The sequence below is a fragment of the Lepidochelys kempii genome, chromosome 24, assembly GCF_965140265.1.
Source record: "Lepidochelys kempii isolate rLepKem1 chromosome 24, rLepKem1.hap2, whole genome shotgun sequence".
In the NCBI taxonomy this organism is placed as follows: domain Eukaryota; kingdom Metazoa; phylum Chordata; order Testudines; family Cheloniidae; genus Lepidochelys; species Lepidochelys kempii.
In genome coordinates this window covers 705,265-721,932 of record NC_133279.1, presented here as the reverse complement: position 1 = coordinate 721,932, position 16,668 = coordinate 705,265, and the positions used below count along the sequence as shown (strand labels likewise).

At 64.6% G+C, this 16,668-nt stretch overlaps 2 protein-coding genes across 3 annotated transcripts; both read left to right on the top strand.

Moving 5' to 3' along the window:
* Positions 1-950: 950 nt before the first annotated feature.
* EFNA1 (ephrin A1) lies at positions 951-6,877 on the top strand. The gene is made up of 5 exons (XM_073322943.1): positions 951-1,085; positions 3,640-3,935; positions 4,498-4,563; positions 4,952-5,002; positions 5,441-6,877. The coding sequence occupies exons 1-5, from the start codon at positions 994-996 to the stop codon at positions 5,554-5,556; spliced, it is 621 nt and encodes a 206-aa protein (XP_073179044.1). The 5' UTR covers positions 951-993; the 3' UTR covers positions 5,557-6,877.
* A 3,668-nt stretch (positions 6,878-10,545) lies between these two features.
* On the top strand, positions 10,546-15,298 carry SLC50A1 (solute carrier family 50 member 1). 2 transcript variants are annotated; one of them, XM_073322940.1, is made up of 6 exons: positions 10,546-10,653; positions 12,231-12,308; positions 13,300-13,423; positions 13,614-13,775; positions 14,124-14,243; positions 14,584-15,298. In XM_073322940.1, the coding sequence occupies exons 1-6, from the start codon at positions 10,580-10,582 to the stop codon at positions 14,683-14,685; spliced, it is 660 nt and encodes a 219-aa protein (XP_073179041.1). In that variant the 5' UTR covers positions 10,546-10,579; the 3' UTR covers positions 14,686-15,298. The 2 variants fall into 2 exon arrangements, with proteins under 2 accessions (XP_073179041.1, XP_073179040.1); XM_073322939.1 differs by lacking the exon at positions 10,546-10,653 and adding an exon at positions 11,430-11,905.
* The last annotated feature ends 1,370 nt before the right edge of the window (positions 15,299-16,668 follow it).

Sequence of the window (16,668 nt, the reverse complement as noted above, 5' to 3'; positions counted from 1 at the left end):
TAAAGCAGGTTCTCTGGGAGGTGTGTAGGGACAGCATTGCCTGCAGGCCAGCTGGCCGCTCTCCAGGATCCCTTCACCCATCACTGACACGCAGCCACCTCAGGGCCAGGGAGGGGTAGCCATTCTAAGGCCGCCCGCCTGCAGTCCACAGCTTAGCCGAACCACTGGCAAAACTCCCACTGGCTTCAGTGGGGCAGGAGATTGGTCTTCATCTGTGCCCAGCACCAGGCCAGGACTCTTTGGCCAGGAAGTGAGGAGCCCTGTATCCCTGCAGTGAGCAAGGGCTGCCAAGACGCCTCAGAGTGGGTGCTCAGCCCTGGCTGAGTGGCTGGCAGGCTGCCCGCACCAGGACAGGCTCGTGCCCAGTGACGCCAGCATGAGCCAGGGCTCACTCGGGTGCTGTCTAATAACACAGGGGAGCCGTGTGGGCACCAGTACAGGACCCAAAGCCACCCCCAGAGACGGGACCCAGCTCCTGGGGCAGTGTTCCCAGGTGCCTGGTTTGTGTTGCTGTGTGGCCTTGTGCTGTACTGTGTGTTATCATGGTACCGCTGTTTGTGTGTGTCACTCTCCAGGTTGTTTTGCCATAGGTGACAGTGTGTGTTGTCCTTTTGCTATTTGCTTGTTGTCTAGTGTGATGCTGTTCTTTAGCTGTGTGTGTGACTCGGTGCATTGTCATTGTGTTGTGTGTGCTGTGGCTGTGCCTGTGTGTTGTTATGTTGCTCCATATTGTGACTGTGTTTCTCCATGGGCTATTGTGTTGCTCTGTGTGGTTTTTGTTTTGCTCTGTATGGGTCTATTGCTCTGTGGTGGTGTTGTGGTTCTTTGTGTAGCATTGTGCTGCTCTGATGGTACAGCCCCATGTGTTGAACCGCCCCGTGTTGTTGTCTCTCGCTGGGGGCGGGCCGGCTCCTCCCGCCCAGGGCGGGCCCGGTACATAAGGCGGAGGCTGGGCTGCCGTGCCCGGCACACAGCGACCCCCTGGCCAGCCCCATGGCGCTGCTCTGGGCGCCCCTGCTGGGGCTCTGCTGCTGGCTGGCGGCCGCGGACCGGCACCCCGTGTTCTGGAACAGCTCCAACCCCAAGTGAGTGCGGCGGCCCCGCATCCCGCCTGCCCCCCTCCGCCAGGGAGCCCCGGGCAGCCCCCAGCCCTGCTCCAGCCTGCCCGCCCTCCTCCAGCGCCCGGCCCCGGGACCCCCGAGCCGCCCACCAGCCCGGGCCCCGGGGCGCTCGGGAAGGAGCCAAACGAAACTGGCCTGGGAACAACCCGAGGGTGCCCGGCTACGCCCGACCCGTGCCCCGGTCACGCGTCGGGGGATCTCGGCTCAGGCTCCGGCGGGTGCCGGGCTCTGGGACCGGCCGCCCCCGCGCCCCACGGCGGAGTTTGTAAACACATGGGGGGCGGCCCCCGCCCTGCCCCGCTGGGAGCCCCGAGGTGCCCGGGGGCGCTGCGCCCCCGAGACGGGCTGGAGGCGAACGGGGAGCCCGGGGAAGTTCGGCCTTTGTTCGCGGCGCGCAGGGCTGCGGGCTGAGCCGGGCTCGCCAGCAGGTCCCGGTACCGATCCTTCGCCCAAGCGGCGCCTCCCTCTCCCCACCTCGCCCCCGGCTGTGACCGGCCCCTGCCAGCCGCGGCTCCGCGACGGGACCTGGCCTGAGCCGGGTGGGTCCGGGGGCCCCGGGGCGGGGAGCTGAGGGCTCCCCAGTACTGGGGCCGATCCGGGGGTGCCGGGCTCACTCTCCAGACTCCGCTCTTGCATTGGCACGGGGGGAGCCGAATAAGAGCGGGCTCGCCCCACGGGCTGCGGGAGGGGGTCAGCCCTGGCCCTGCCAAAAACCCGGCCGGTGCAGCTGGCGGGGCTAAAGTTCACCAGCCACGGGGTGTTTGCGCCAAGCGCTGCGGGGGGAACCCAGCTGGCCTTTCCTTTCCCAGGACCCAGCTCCCGGCTGGACATGGGCCTCTTCCTTCCCGGGGCTGGCGGGGGGCCAGGGGAAGGCGCCAGGGGCACGGGGAAGCGCGTGCACCGGCAGGAAGCCTGTTGACAAACACATCGGTGGGGCAGCTGCAGGAGGCAGGATGTGGGGCTGGCCGTGGCCAGGCTGTGCGGAATCTGCCCCCGAGTCAGCGCCAGGTGTGGGGCTGATGGGGCAGGCGGGTCCCAGGGGGGTTGGGACCCTCTGTCCGTGCCAGGCGCTTGCCCTCGGCCCGGGTCAGCTGGGGGCCGGGGCCCTGGTGTCCCCTTCCCAGGGAAGATGGGAGCGAAGCTCTGACAGGCTGGTGAGCAGGGGAAGCCCGGACTCCGCCGGTGGAATTACCCGCTGGAGACGCGCCTGCTGGGAGCCACCCCCGAAACTCCCCAGCAGGAGGGGTCGATTCCCTCCCCCGGAGCCAGAGCTCTCCACCTGGGCACTGGGGCCAGGCAGAGGGGCCTCCCCAGCTGCGTGGGGCAAGCGGGGGGCTGTTGGTCTTGAACCACTCAGCTGCCAGCCCCAGCTTGCTTCGGGCTGTGAGGTCGCCGGCTCACTGGCCCCAGGAGTGGGCCCCAGGAGAGAAGCTGCTTCCTCCCCCTGCCCCAGCTGTTGTGCTGTCTGCTGCAGCCTGCCCCAGAGATGGCTGCAATTCTGAGGGTGTCTGTGACGTACCTGGACTCCACGGGCTGGAGCAGGGTCAGGGGCTAGCTAGTTTGGGAGAGGGGAGCTGCTGCCCCCCCCCCCGTGCCCTCTCAGGGAGCAGAGCCCAGTTCCCCCCTATGTCACCATGTCCGAGAGCCTGCCTGCAGCGGGAGGGGCAGCCCTTGTCTGCCCCGGCACGGGGAGAGGAGCCCTAATGAGGTGATGAGATGGGGGACCAGCATGGAGCAGAGACTGGCCGTCTGCCCTGGCTAATGGGGCAGCTGCGACAGCTGCTCAAACTCCTGGCTCCCAGGGGATGAGCAACAGGACACCGAGGGAGGGAGCAGTTATTCTCTGGGACATGCCTCCCCCACCCCCCCGGGGGTGTCTCCCTCCTCCACAACCCCCAGACCCCCAGGCTGCATCTCCACTGAGCAAAGACAGCGGGTCTGTGACATCATGGGACAGGTTTGGGGTGTGTCCAGTGCCCACCCGGGGGAAGAGATGGGCCTGTCTGGGGGACAGGGTGATCGGCTCCCAGGAATCTCCCCTGGCGGAACCTGGAGTTCCCAGGGCAGCATTCGGTTTTTCCCTGCTCCAAGGCTCCTGGCCTGGCACCATGGGGAGCAGTGGGCCTTGGGGGTCTCGGCCCCATGCTGGGCACTAGAGGGTTTAACAGGTTGTCACACCAGGGCACATTATTTTCCCATCTGTTTCTTCACCTCATAAAATGCCCCAGACTGCGGTGGGTGGGGATGTGTGTCAGGGGGCGGGGGGGCAAGATACAGTGCTGGGAAATCAACCCCCAATTCAGTGGCTGCTCTGTTACCCCCATCCCCACAATCTGCACTGGCCCCTCTGCATCTGGGGCATCTGCCCCTTCCCTCCCTCTCCCTGGATGTCTGCCCCCCATGGTGCGGGCTGGCTGGGAGTAGAGGGCTGACTTCTTGTCAGCACAGTCTCACCCTGCCTGCATCTGCCTGCTCCGTGCTGACCGCCCTGCCCCCTGCCCACTCCTCCTGGCCCCAGGTTCCTGTTGGATGACTACACAGTGGAGGTCCGGCTCAACGACTACCTGGACATCATCTGCCCGCACTACGAGGAGGGCAGTGTGCTGGCCCGCACCATGGAGCGCTACACTCTCTACCTGGTGGAGTACGAGGAGTACGCGGCCTGCAAACCCCACTCCAAGGAGCAGATCCGCTGGGAGTGCAACAAGCCGGCCGCCCTGCACGGCCCCGAGCGGTTCTCAGAGAAGTTCCAGCGCTTCACGCCCTTCACCCTGGGGAAGGAGTTCAAGGAGGGACATAGCTATTACTACATCTGTGAGTGCCCAGGGAGCAGGGCCTGGGCTATGGTGGGGGGCACAGGGGCTGGCGGGGGTGGGGCCTGACGGGGGCACAGGGGCTGGCGGGGGTGGGGCCTGACGGGGGGCACAGGGGCTGGCGGGGGTGGGGCCTGGCTGGGGACACAGGGGCTGGAGTGTGTGGGGCCTGGCCAGGGCTATGGATGGGTGCACTGGGGCTGGGGGTTGGGGAAGGGCCTGGCTGGGGATAGGGGTGGACGCAGTGGGGCTGGGGGGTATGAGGCCTGGCCTGGACTATGGTGGCTCACATGGGCTGGGGCGGCCTGGCCAGGGCTGTGGTGGAGGATGGAGGCCAAGTGGGAAGGGGAGTGCGCTGGTTCGTGGGAGGCAGGGACTAATGTGCGGGTGACATGGTCTTTAAGGTGTTACATGTCCCCCACCCCCCAAGGGTCTGCTCTCTGGTCCCTGCTCTGATTGGCCTGGGAGAGACCCTGACTCCGTGGGCCTCTCCTGACAGCGGGAGAAATAGCCCCTGTGGGTACGGAGAGCACAGCTCTGACCCACCCGTCTCTTGCTTACAGCAAAGCCAATTCACCACCACGGGGACGGCTGCCTGAAGCTGAAGGTGACTGTGGCTGGCAAAACCAGTGAGTATCTCTGGGGTCTTGGTCCCGCCCAGCCGGGCACAGAGCGCCCCAGCAGCCTGACTGTATCACCATGCCCTGCGCGCTCTCCAGGCATCCAGGGAAGGGCAGCCTGAGTCACTGGGACCCTGGCTCCCTGCGGCTCTGGGGGAGGGTCACGGCCCTGCGCGGGTACAAAATGTGCATCCCCAGCGGATCTGCCAGCATGGTCCATGGCTAGAAAGCGGCTCCCCACAGATTTGCAGGGCTCTAGGCATGGGAACGACTCAGGCTGCAGAGCAGAGAAGGGGTGAGGCCACACCTGGGGCACGGGTTGGCTGCTGGGGCATGCGGTCAGTAACGGGCCTTCAGTGCTGCCCTTCACCTGCTTGTCTCTGTGTTTGCTTTGCAGCTGGGACGCCGCCCGTCCACACCCCGGTGCAGAAGGTGGGGATCCAGGCAGGTACGTTACTGGCTCTGACCAACAGACCCTAATGGGCTGGTGTGGTCTCTGCCATATGAGGGGCTGTGGGGAGCAGCAGGCAGCTGGGCAAAGGTGTTCCCCATGGAGCTGTGCATCTGGCAGCCTCAGTCCAGATTCTTGAGATCCCCTCCCACTAGAGTACAGGGAAGAGCCTGCTCCAAGGCCTAGGTCTGGACTGCCAGGGCTGCGGGGGGCTGCAGGCCAGGCAGAAGGGAGCAATGCGGGATTGGGGGTCAGGATGAAGGGCAGCCACAAACTGCGGGAGGGAGCTTGCACAGCATGTGCCTGGCCGGCTCGCCGTTGGCTTGCGGCTCACACGTGACCCCGGTTGCTGGGTGTCAGCCACTGGCTGCAGCTCAGTCCCCGGACCCCCACGCCCGAGAGCTCACGCGGCTCCTGCTGTCTCTCCTCTTGCAGACGACGCGGACGTGCAGGTCCTGAGGAGTGTGGGCCAGAACTCGGCGCTGCGGAGCGGCAGCCCTGTCACCTTGCTCAGCCTCCTGCTGCCCCTGCTAGTGCCGCACGGCCTGTGAGGTGGGAGCCTGGCTGAGCCACTGGATGGCTACGGCTGAGCCACTGGATGGCTACTGCTGCCGGGAATGGACCCTGTGGCCCAGAGAGATGCAGGCCCCCGGCTGGGCTGTTGCAAACACTCACGTGAGCGGCTCTCACGTGTGCGCACCCAGCTGGGGTCTCAGCCAGGCGTGCGTTGGCAGCCTAAGGACTTATTACGGGTCGGATGACCCAAAGGGGTCAGTATTACGGGTCGAATGACCCACAGCTGAGCTGAGCAACCAAAGCCGCCACAGCCCTGCGGGGAGCGGCCTCTCCTCCTTACTGCCAGAGAAGAGACTGCCAGAACTTTCCACCACTCGCTTTAAGAGCGGACGACTGCGGCTGCTGCCCTGGCCGGGTGGCCGGCCAGTGGCTCTGGACTCGGAGGGGGTGGGGTGCTGGCACCTCTGGCCGGCTGAGCCAGCCCCCGCGGAGTGCGCAGAGTGGACAGGCCTTGCGGGCTGGTGGTGTGGAAGTGTCCTGCAGGCAGAGGCACATGTGCGGCCCACACAAATGGCCCATGGACAGCCTGTCGGTAGGGCTGAGCACATCCCAGGCTGGAGCAGGACCTCCTGGAGCAAAATATTTCTTCTGGCGCAGGACCCTAGTGTCAGTGACGTGGGGTGTCGGGATTCCGGACGGTGTGACACCTGGAAAATAATGTATAGCCCTGTCTGGAGCAGGTGCCCCCTCCCCAAATTCTGACCTCCCCTGGCAGTTCTGCTGACTGCACATTGGCCAGGAGCCTGGGGCTGGCTGGCCTGAAGCAGGGAGCTGGGCTGCAGGCTCCCCAAAGGAGATGAACATGTCCTCCACAATCACCTGAGGATGGAATGAGCTGGCAGCCCCAAACCCATGACACCCCCATTCCCTCTATCCACCCCAGCCTGGCCTCTCCAGAAACACTGAGAGCTGGAGTTCCTTTGGCACTAACTCCCAGCCCCATTCCTGTCTGCCTAGGCTCATTGCCACAGTATCTCTTCCTCCTCTCCTTGCCCCACCCAGGACTGCCTGTCCTCTGTAAAGCAGCCACCTGTAAAGGAAACAGGGTGGGGCAGAGGCTGAGTGTAGCTGCTGCCTGGCTGGAGTTCCCACTACCTGCAGGTCTCTAGACTTCCTGTATTCCCATCTCCACAGCCTGTGTGCGCCTCGCTGCCTGGATGGGGTGAGGGGCTCATTCAGCCACACACCTGCTGGGCCCTGCACAGAGCAGTGTATATAATGTGTCTCGATTTGTAAAGCTTCCTTTTTACCACTGAAATTTTTATACAAATGGTCTTGAATAAATACTTTTGGATACGGCTGGGCCGCTGCTGTGGGAGAAGGGGTGGGGAAAGGTGCCAACTGCACTTGTCCAACAGGCCTGGCAGGACAGTACCGTAGCACCTCTGGGACTCCCCCAACCTGGGCAACAGGATGCCCAAGCTTCCAGCTAAGATCCAGGCCCCGCTGAAGGGGCAGCACCCAGGCCCCAGCTGGATCTCCCTGGCTAGAGCCACAGAGAAGGTGACAGGCAGAGAGAGCGACCCCTGCTCCAAGCCTGCGCTGCCCTCTCCTATCAACCAGAGGCCTCCTGTGGGTTCAAGACCCTCCCCGGGCAGCGTGCCCCTTGCCAGCCTTCTCCACTCCTGGGAAAATGGCTGGCTGGTCCTGCTGGCCAAGTGGGTTGGGCCTCTGGGGGTGAGGTGGGTTGAGCAGTGGGCTCTTGGCTACATGGCTGTTGTAATTAGTTAATTAACTGGCTGGGTTTGCAGAGAGCTTTGGAGTGGAAAATGCCAAAGCCCCTGTGGCTGACGCTATCCATTATTTCGATCTAGATTCACAAATGCTTCCCGAGCAGGGCGGAGGAGAGGGGAGGGGACTCACTCTGAAGGGGTGGGCTGAGTTGGGCCATGAATGCCCCTGACCATCTCTCCCTGCGCCCCCACCGAGCTGTGCTATGTTTCCAGGCCTCTGGCAGCTGCAGCCCCACTGGGACAGACGTGGCTGGCAGCAATGAACGAAAATCAAACAGACTCATCCAGGGCCATGCAGCATCTCTTTGACTCCCGCTCCCCAGAGCGGCCGGGCTCGGCTCCTCTCCCCTTCCCCAGCCTTGGCCTGAGGGGCGACTCCTGTCCTGGGGAGGAGGAAATGCCTTCAAAACCCTGCTCCAGGAGGCAACTCCCAGGCCAACTCCCCCTTTGTGCACCAGAGCCAGGACTGTCCTGGGAGCAGAGGTGTGAACACCGCAGCCCTGATTGTATTTATTCCCCTCCCGTAGGTACCAGGGCTGCGCTGTTACCCCATAGCAGAGACGGGAACTGAGGCCCAGAAAGGCTGAGTGCCTGTGGCAGAGCAGGGATTGGACCTGGGTATCTGATGCCCAAAGCGCTGGGCTCTCTGTCCCCTCCAGGGTCCTCCTAGCCCAGCGCTTGGATGGGTCCCACTGGCCACAGCACTTGACGCTGCACCACTAGGCAATCAACTGCTCCACAGGGAGACCCGAGTCTACAGCAGAGCCAAAACCGAGCCCAGCTACCAGGCTGTCCCTTCACGCTCACAGGCAGCAAACCCCTCGCCCCACTCAGCTGGGGAACCCCAGGAACCCTGGTTCCAAACCAGGCCATCTCTCGGTGGCCTGTGGCTGGCAGCTGGTCTGACCGGTGCAGGCTGCAATGAGTCAAGGGAGAGACTGGCACAGCCGGAGCCTAATTACCACCCGCTGGAGACAGGCCGAGATGCAACATCCAGGCAGATGTGCAGGCATCACCCCAAGCCCAGCTGATGAGCAGACACAGGTGCTGAGGCGGCCACTCACCCTGCCAAAGTCACCGGCGGCTCGCCAGTGTCCTGGGCAAGGAGGGGGGCAGTCCCCAAGCACCTGCAAGGTCCAGGCATGGCAGCCTCGCTCCTCTCTGCCCAGCTGGGAATGGGAAGGGGCCTAGGAGCCTGAGCAGCCTTCACAAGCCCTTGAGCTGGCCTCCTGAGGCAACTAGCCCGCTTCCCAAAGAGGCAGACCCCAGGAGATGGAGTTAGGCCGGAACCAAACTCTCCAGGCCCATCAGCCCAAAGCAACAGCCTCAGCCGAGCTCTGGCAGCTGGGCACAGATCGAGCAGGAAATGTCCTGCCTCTCAACGCCTGTAGCAGGTGCTGCCCGCCCCATCTCTGCCACCTGGTTAACGCACTGGCCTTGCCACAGCCCTGCTGTTCCACACCAACCCCCCGTCCTTGGGCTGGGGGCAGACGACACGCGACCGCGCCCTGCCCGTTCATTCCGTGATGTGTCCATGCACGGCCGGGGGGAAGCAGCTGGGACACCGTCACGGCAGGAATGGGGCACAGGGGGGCAGCCAGGCCCACGCAGAGTCCCGCAGAGCAGCAGCAGCCAGTGGGCCTGGGAGGCAGCCGCAGTGGATCCACGGGGCAGCGGGCCCAGGGAATGTGCAACAATGACACCAGGCCCAGGCCCTGGCTCCGGCTTCCGTTCAGGGAACCCATCTAGCTACTTTTGCGGCTCCGGGTGTGCAGACAGGGCTGCGGCTCCCAGCCTGGGAGGTAGGTGAGTCAGGCTCCACCTCCCCCACTTCAGAGACAGGCTGGGAAAGTTGGGAAAGGGGCAGTGAGTCACCCAAGGCTGCACAGGGCCTCGCAGACAGGAACTGAACCCAGGAGTCCTGGCTCCAGTCAAACACGGCCAGAGCCACTGGTGCCCCCTGCCCTGGGGACATCACCCCCTCTCTGGACCAGCCTGCACCTGGGGTCATGGGGGATGATTCCCCCACATCCCAAAGCCCAGGGCCACAAGGTTCCCCGCTGCTCCCCTCTGCCCCATGGGGACGGATCTGAGAGTGATATTGTGGGGAGGAGGGGGCTGGGATGGCAATATCTGGGAGCACCCAGGGAGGGCTGTTATGGGTGGCAGTGATTTTGGGGGGTAGGCAAGGACTGGGGGAATATCTGGGAATGTCAGGGGATGGAAGTACAGGGGGTATAAGTGGGGAGCATCGGGGTGGTAATGCCCTGGGAGAGCAACTGCAGATGGTGGTGCTGGGGGTGACAGCGGGGGGGGTGGTGGTTGCTGAGTGTGTGTGTGAGATACCCTGGGCGTTTGTGGGCAATGTTGGGTGCTGGAGGAGTGACGGGGGCTGGGTTTTGTGACAGGGGGCTGTGGGGGGATTGTTGGAGGGCCGTTATACTATGATACTGAGTGGGACTGGGGGGTATTGAGGATTGTTGGGGTGTGCCGAGGGGTGTCACTGTAGGGGTTTATTGGGGGTGACATGCAGGGTGTTCGGAGGGGCTGGAGCTTTGGTGTCATACCAAAGGGGCTGTGGGGTGACATGGGGGACTGGGAGGTGACACAGGGAGCTGTGGGGGTCCAAGGGGTGACATGGGGGCTGTGGGGCAGTTGGAGGGGCGAGGTGTGACATAGGGGGCTGTGGAGGAATTGGGGGGACGTGGACGCTGCACGGGGATACTGAGGGGGGTGCTGGAGGGGCTGTGGGGTGACTTGGGGGCTGTGGGGGAGTTGGGGTGCCCCAGGCGCTGGGCTGGGGGGCCGAGGGGGTCTGGGGGGCCCCGGGTGCTGCGCTGGGGGGCCGGGGGGGGTTGGGGGGCACCGGGTGCTGCGCTGGGGGCCGGGGGGGTTGGGGGCCCCGGGCGCTGCGCTGGGGGGTTGGGGGGCCGAGGGGGTTGGGGGGCCCCGGGCGCTGCGCTGGGGGGCCGAGGGGGGCCGAGGGGGGTTGGGGGGCCCCGGGGGCTGCGCTGGGGGATTGGGGGGCCGAGGGGGTTGGGGGGCCCCGGGGGCTGCGCTGGGGGGTTGGGGGGCCGAGGGGGTTGGGGGGCCCCGGGCGCTGCGCTGGGGGGCCGAGGAGGGCCCCGGGGGTTGGGGGGCCCCGGGGGCTGCGCTGGGGGGTTGGGGGGCCGAGGGGTGGGGCCGGCGGGCCCCGGGGAGGTGTCGGGGGCGGGTCCCGGCGGGGCCCGGCCCCAGTCTCGGTCCCCGCCGGCCGCAGCCCGGGATGGAGCCGCCGCCGCTGCCGCTGCTCTCGGGGGCCTGCGTCGCCTGCACCCTCGGCATGTTCGCCACGGGCCTGTGAGTGCGGCCGGGCCGGGCCGCTTCCGGGTCCGGGTCCGGGTCCGGGCCAGATCCGGGCGGCGGCCGGGCTGGGGGGCAGCGAGGGCCCGGGCTGGGGGGCTGTGGGTTACGGGGGGCAGCGAGGGCCCGGGCTGGGGGGGCTGTGGGTTACGGGGGGCAGCGAGGGGCCGGGCTGGGGGGGCTGTGGGTTACGGGGGGGAGCGAGGGCCCGGGCTGGGGGGCTGTGGGTTACGGGGGGCAGCGAGGGGCCGGGCTGGGGGGGCTGTGGGTTACGGGGGGCAGCGAGGGGCCGGGCTGGGGGGCTGTGGGTTACGGGGGGGAGCGGGGGGCTGTGGGTTACGGGGGGGAGCGAGGGCCCGGGCTGGGGGGGCTGTGGGTTACGGGGGGCAGCAAGGGGCCGGGCTGGGGGGCTGTGGGTTACGGGGGGCAGCGAGGGGCCGGGCTGGGGGGGCTGTGGGTTACGGGGGGGAGCGAGGGGCCGGGCTGGGGGGGCTGTGGGTTACGGGTGGCAGCGAGGGGCCGGGTTGGGGGGCTGCGGATTACTGGGAGGGACTAGGGGCTGGGCTGGGGGGGCTGTGGGTTACAGGGGGTTGGGGGACTATGTGTTACGGGGGGGACTAGGGGCTGGGTTGGGGGGCTGTGGGTTACTGGACGTTGAGGGTGTCTGTGGGTTGCTGTGGGACTAGGCTGGGAAGAGCTATGGGTTACTGGTGTTGTGGGGTGCTGGGGGTTGGGGTGCTGTGGGTTACTAGGGGGCTGCGCTGGGAAGAGCTATGGGTTACCAGAGGCTGGGGGTTGCTGGGAGCTGGGCTGGGGTGCTAGGGATTACTAGGGACTGGGTGGGCCTGGGCATCGCTGTGGGTTGGCAGCTCTATGGACACAGGAACTTACCCCTGGGGGCTCCCTCCTTTCCCAGTGGCTACCCTGCCCCCAGCCCTGTGGGGCGGGCCGTGACTCGCATGGGCAGCTCCTGGCATGGCTGGGCCTCTACAGTTTGGCCAACTCCGAGCTGTCCTCAGTCACGAGGATTTTTAAAAGAGCGACGTCCTCGGGACCGTCAGGGCTGGGGGGAGGCGGGTTCCGTTTGCCAGCATTTCTCTGCCGTCGTGAGGGCTGGGAATTTGCGCCTTGCCGGCGCTGGGAAGTTACCCCGGTTTATCCATCCCACTGCAGCTGGTTCACGCAGCCCGAGTGCGGACGCAGTGGGTGGAGGCGCTGCCAGCGCGGGACGTGTCCCGTCAGGGGCGGGGTGAGCTGGCTGGGGGGGGCCGTCACACCGGGGGACTGGCCCGTCCCTGGGGGTGCACCAGTCAGTATAAAATCCCAATGCAGCTGGGCGCTGCCCCTGTTCAACACCGAGTCCAGCGCAGGCCCTACCCGCCATGTAACCACCTGACACCAAGGCTGAAAAATGGCAAACGGCACCACTGCTTCTGGGTGTCACCCTTGTCACAGCCACTGCGGCAATGCCCTCTTAGACTCGGAGGGGGGGGGGGGGCTTGGGCCGGGATGGGGGGTTGGGTCCCCTCAGACTTGGGGGGATGGGAGGCATTTCTCCCCTGTCTTATCCCTAGGACTGACCTGCGCCAGATGTTTCGCACAAGGAGTGTGGAGAATATCCAGTTCCTGCCCTTCCTTACCACCGATGTAAAGTATGTCCAGCCCCTGCTGACATGAGGGGGACAGAGGGGGCGCAGGCCGGAGGGTCATGTGGCTGTTGGAGTTGGGGCTCAAGTGGAGGGGTGTCACGGAGTCCCTGGGCGATGCTCTGGAACTGCTCCCCATGAAGCCAGTCAGGACTCTGGGGCAGTCGCCTTTCTGTGAGCAGCCTGTCTTCAGGACACACAGCTCACACAGCTTCCACCTCCCTGGGTCTGACCTCGGAGCATTCAGCATCCTCTGCCCCTCCGTGCGCTTCCCCCAGCGAGTTTGCTCAGGCGGGGCTCCTGGGGAAGCCAGAGGGTCCTGCCCCCCAACTCCGCAGTCAGACGTGACTCTCAGCCAGCCAGTAACACAGAGGGTTTATTAGACGACAGGGACATGGTCTAACACAGAATTTGCAGGTGCAGAGAACAGGACCCTTCAGCTGGGTCAATTTTGGGGGTAGTGAGCCAGACAACCCCGTCTGCACTTCACTCCATGTCCCCAGCCATCCCCAAAACTGAAACTCTCTCCAGCCCCTCCTCCTCTGGGCTTTGTCCCTTTTCCGGGCCAGGAGGTCACCGGATTCCTGTGTTCTCCAGCCCTTTAGCTCTCACCTTGCAGGGGGGAAGGGCCCAGGCCATCAGTGGCCAGGAAAGAGGGTGTCGGCCATTCTCTGTGTCCAGACCCCTGCACACCCCTGCCCTCTAGGGCTCTGCAATGATCATACACCCTTATCCCACCCCCTAGATACCTAAGAACTGCCTAGGGGAAATTGAGGCACCCCCACACTATTCGGAGGAAACATTAAGAACAGTCCCACTTCGTCACAAGGGGGGCTTGGACAACAGCTGGGCAGGGCGCACGCTCCAGCGGCTTGTACAGTGGTGGGGAGCATGTGCTCCGGGAGGTTCACGTACAGGGACGTGCTCCAGTGCTGGAGGGCTCCCCAGACCAGAGACAGCAGTACTGGTGACTACCCAGCCTGGTCTCCCCTTGCAGTAACCTGAGCTGGCTGAGCTACGGGTGCTTGAAGCAGGACTGGACACTGATCACCGTGAACGCCATCGGGGCGGCGCTGCAGACCCTGTATATCCTGGTGTACCTCTATTTCAGCCCCGAGAAGGTGGGTGGAGAGCAAGTCCCTCCCGCCTGCCAGGCTCCAGGGGGAGGGGGGAGCTGCCCTGTTCGGAGGGATACCTGTGAAGGGGCGGAGTTGGCATGAGGAGGGAGGTGCCTGGGGTGGGCATTTCTTGGGAGGGGGTTTCCTGTGCCATCGTGGTATCGGCCCTGACTGCCCTCTTCCTGTCCCCCAGCGCCGGGTTCTGCTGCAGAGCACGGCCCTGCTGGGGGTGTTGACCCTCGGCTTCTGCTACTTCAACCTCCTGACCCCAGACGTGGACGTGCGCCTGGCACACCTGGGGCTCTTCTGCAGCGTCTTCACCATCAGCATGTACCTCTCGCCCCTGGCTGCCCTGGTGCGTGGCTCCCTCGCGGGAAGCATGCGGAGGGGAACCTGTCTAACTGGGGCGCTGGCCTGGGGCATGGGCCATGTCACTGGCCTCTGGGGGGCGTTCTGCTGGTTTGGGGCAGAGCAGTGCATGCTGGGGCCTTTGGGTTCCTGCAGGTGAGGTGCCCAGTCCCTCAGCTTGGAGGCCTTGGGGTTGGGAGCCCAAAGGAGACCCCAGTGGGCCGTTCAGCTCTGGTTCTTCCTTGGCCCCACGGGCTCGCAGGAGACAGCTGTCACTCTGGGAGGGGCCCTGGCTGGGATCTGCAGGAAGCTCCCCTCAGTGCCCTGAACTTAGCCCCTTCTGTGTTCCCTGCAGGCCAAGGTCATCCGGACCAGGTCAACCCGGTGCCTGTCCTTCCCACTGACTGTGGCCACCTTCCTGGCCTCAGCCAGCTGGACGCTCTATGGCCTCCAGCTCAATGACCTCTACATCATGGTGAGTGCCATTTGGCGGAGGGCTGGGGCCCCTCCCTTCCGCTCACTGCCACATGGGGGGGGCTGCCCTGGGAATCGTGGGGTGCAGGCCCAGACCCCCAGCGAGCGCGGGGCGCTGTTCCCGAGCCATCCCGTGGAGCCCCCTGTGCTGCCTTGTGACCCGCGCTCAGGGCGATGGGTCCTGATTTTAATTAATTGGCTGGCAGACAGCCAATACAGTGTTCCCATGACACGTGCATGGACATGGAGCAGCTTGTGAGGGGAAGGCATGGGAACAGTAAAACTGCTGCAGGATTTATAGCTCTCCTGTCTCTGTGCCCCCCCGTTCCCTTCCCACTCAGGTCCCTAACGTCCCCGGGATAGTCACCAGCATCCTGCGGCTCTGGTTATTCTGGCAGTTCCCTCCGGACCAGGACAAGCTCTACAAGCCCCTGCAGGCCTGAGGCCTGGGACCTGCCATCTCCGCCGTCCTGGGGCAGGAAGAAGCATCACTGAGCCCTTGTGGTGGGGAGCCAGCGGCAGGTGCAGACCCAGCTCCTCAGCCCGTGGGTCGAATGATTTCCCTCCCCCCAGTACCTTCACTGACCGATGAAGGGAGGAGCCAATGCTCACACTGTTATTCTACTGCCCTTGCCCCTGCCCTGGTGGCGGCCCCTGCCAGCCGCCCCTTAGGCCTGCCTTAGCCAAAGAGCCTTGCACGGCACTACACGGGTACTGCCCCCTGCCTGGGGCTCTGCTGCTCCTGGGGGGCTCTGAGGAGTCATGGCTGCCTTGCCGCAAGGGATGCCCCCACACCTCCAGCCATTTTCATTTTTCTTTGGTTTGCTCTATTGGGAATAGTGCCTTTGACACTTCAGCAGTGCCCCTGCACCAACCCCCATGCACCTGGCCAGCTCTGGGGACTCTCTTCCTCCCTGCTGTGCTCAACCATTCTAGGGGGGCTGTGGTGGGAGCCAAGTGCGGTGCTGGGGGGCTGCCCTCTTCTTTGTTGGATGCCTTGGTTTGTAGTGCTGTTTTGTATGAGCATAAGTGCCTTTTAAGAAATCAAAGCCAGAGCATGGTGCCTGTTTCCTCAGCTCGGGGCGCCCCCAGGCACAGAGAGCAGGCCGGGGCTGTGGAGGGCCTGCACCCCCTGGTGCCCCAGAACTTGGTGGGTACATGTGAGGATACACCCAACAGCCCAGGTGCACTCAACCCCCCCAGCTCTGGTGGCGTTACTGGGAACTGGGGGCCCTTCCCAGATCTGTTTGAGGCAGAGGAGAAAGAGCAAGAGAGGGGCTACCCTAGGGCCTGATCCTGCAGGTTCCCCTACCCCCCAAGTCAATGGGTGCCCTGTCCCAGGAAGAGTCACACAGGGCATCATGTGCAAACACGTGGACAGCACCTGACAAACAGCCTGCTCCCACTGGGGGCTGAAGGGACAGCCACATTTGGATCAACCTGCTCCAAAGAGCAGCTCCCCCTCCCCTCAGCCCAATGGGGGTGGGGCTGTTCTGATCCTGGCTGTGTCCCCAGGGAGCTGAGAGGATGGGGCGGCTTCTGGCAGAGCTGACCTCCTGTTACCTCGTAACACGCAAGATGTGCAGGATCATCCTGGCGAGGGCAGCTCTTCTCTGCCCTGGGCTGGGGCTCGACAGGGTGGCCTGCTACTGGGAGTCTCTAGTGGGCTCCATCAAGCCCCCTCCCTCAGTATCCACCCTGCAGGGCCCCAGCCAGGGCCATGCTGGGAGCTGGGGAGCGTCCCTCAGCTGAGCCAGCTGCCCAAGGCCATGGCTAGGCGCTGCCGGGCCATGACTGGCCACGCATGTGCATGGACGAGACTGCAACTAACTGGCTGTCCCGCCTTCCTTGCTGCCACTGTTGCTCAGGAAGCAGCTAATTAGTCGCTCCTGCTAATTAGCCCCATTCCTGCCTTTGATATCAACTGCTCCTTTTGCAGAAGGATGCGCAGCCAATAATTAAGAACACGAAAGTCCTTTGGCTGGTATGCAAGGAACCCAGGGAGTCTGCCAGGGAGGCAGGCCCCAACATGTGTCACTCAGGCAGCAGCCCGGCCCTTCTGGCTGCAGGGAGCCCCATGGGCCCTGTAGCAGGGCCTGTGCCAGCCAGGGAGACAGCCCATGGATGGGGCTGTTGGGTTGCTCAGGAGAAAGGGATTCCCTGAAGGAAGCAGCCTCCGCATTCACCTTCTGGAGGGCAGGGGTCTGTACAAAACCCTGCTGAACTTGCTCATCATCTTCAACCAGCGTGTGAAAGTCACTGTGCCATGGAAGCAAGGTTCTCGCTAGCATGGCCTGGCCCAGGCCACCCTGGAAATGACAACTCTTCCCACGTCCCTGGGCCAGCAGTGTCACCCACCACCTAGACAGCATGCTGGAGCCTGAGCTGGGGGGCTGCAGCCTTAGCATGCGGTCTGGTTGATAGCC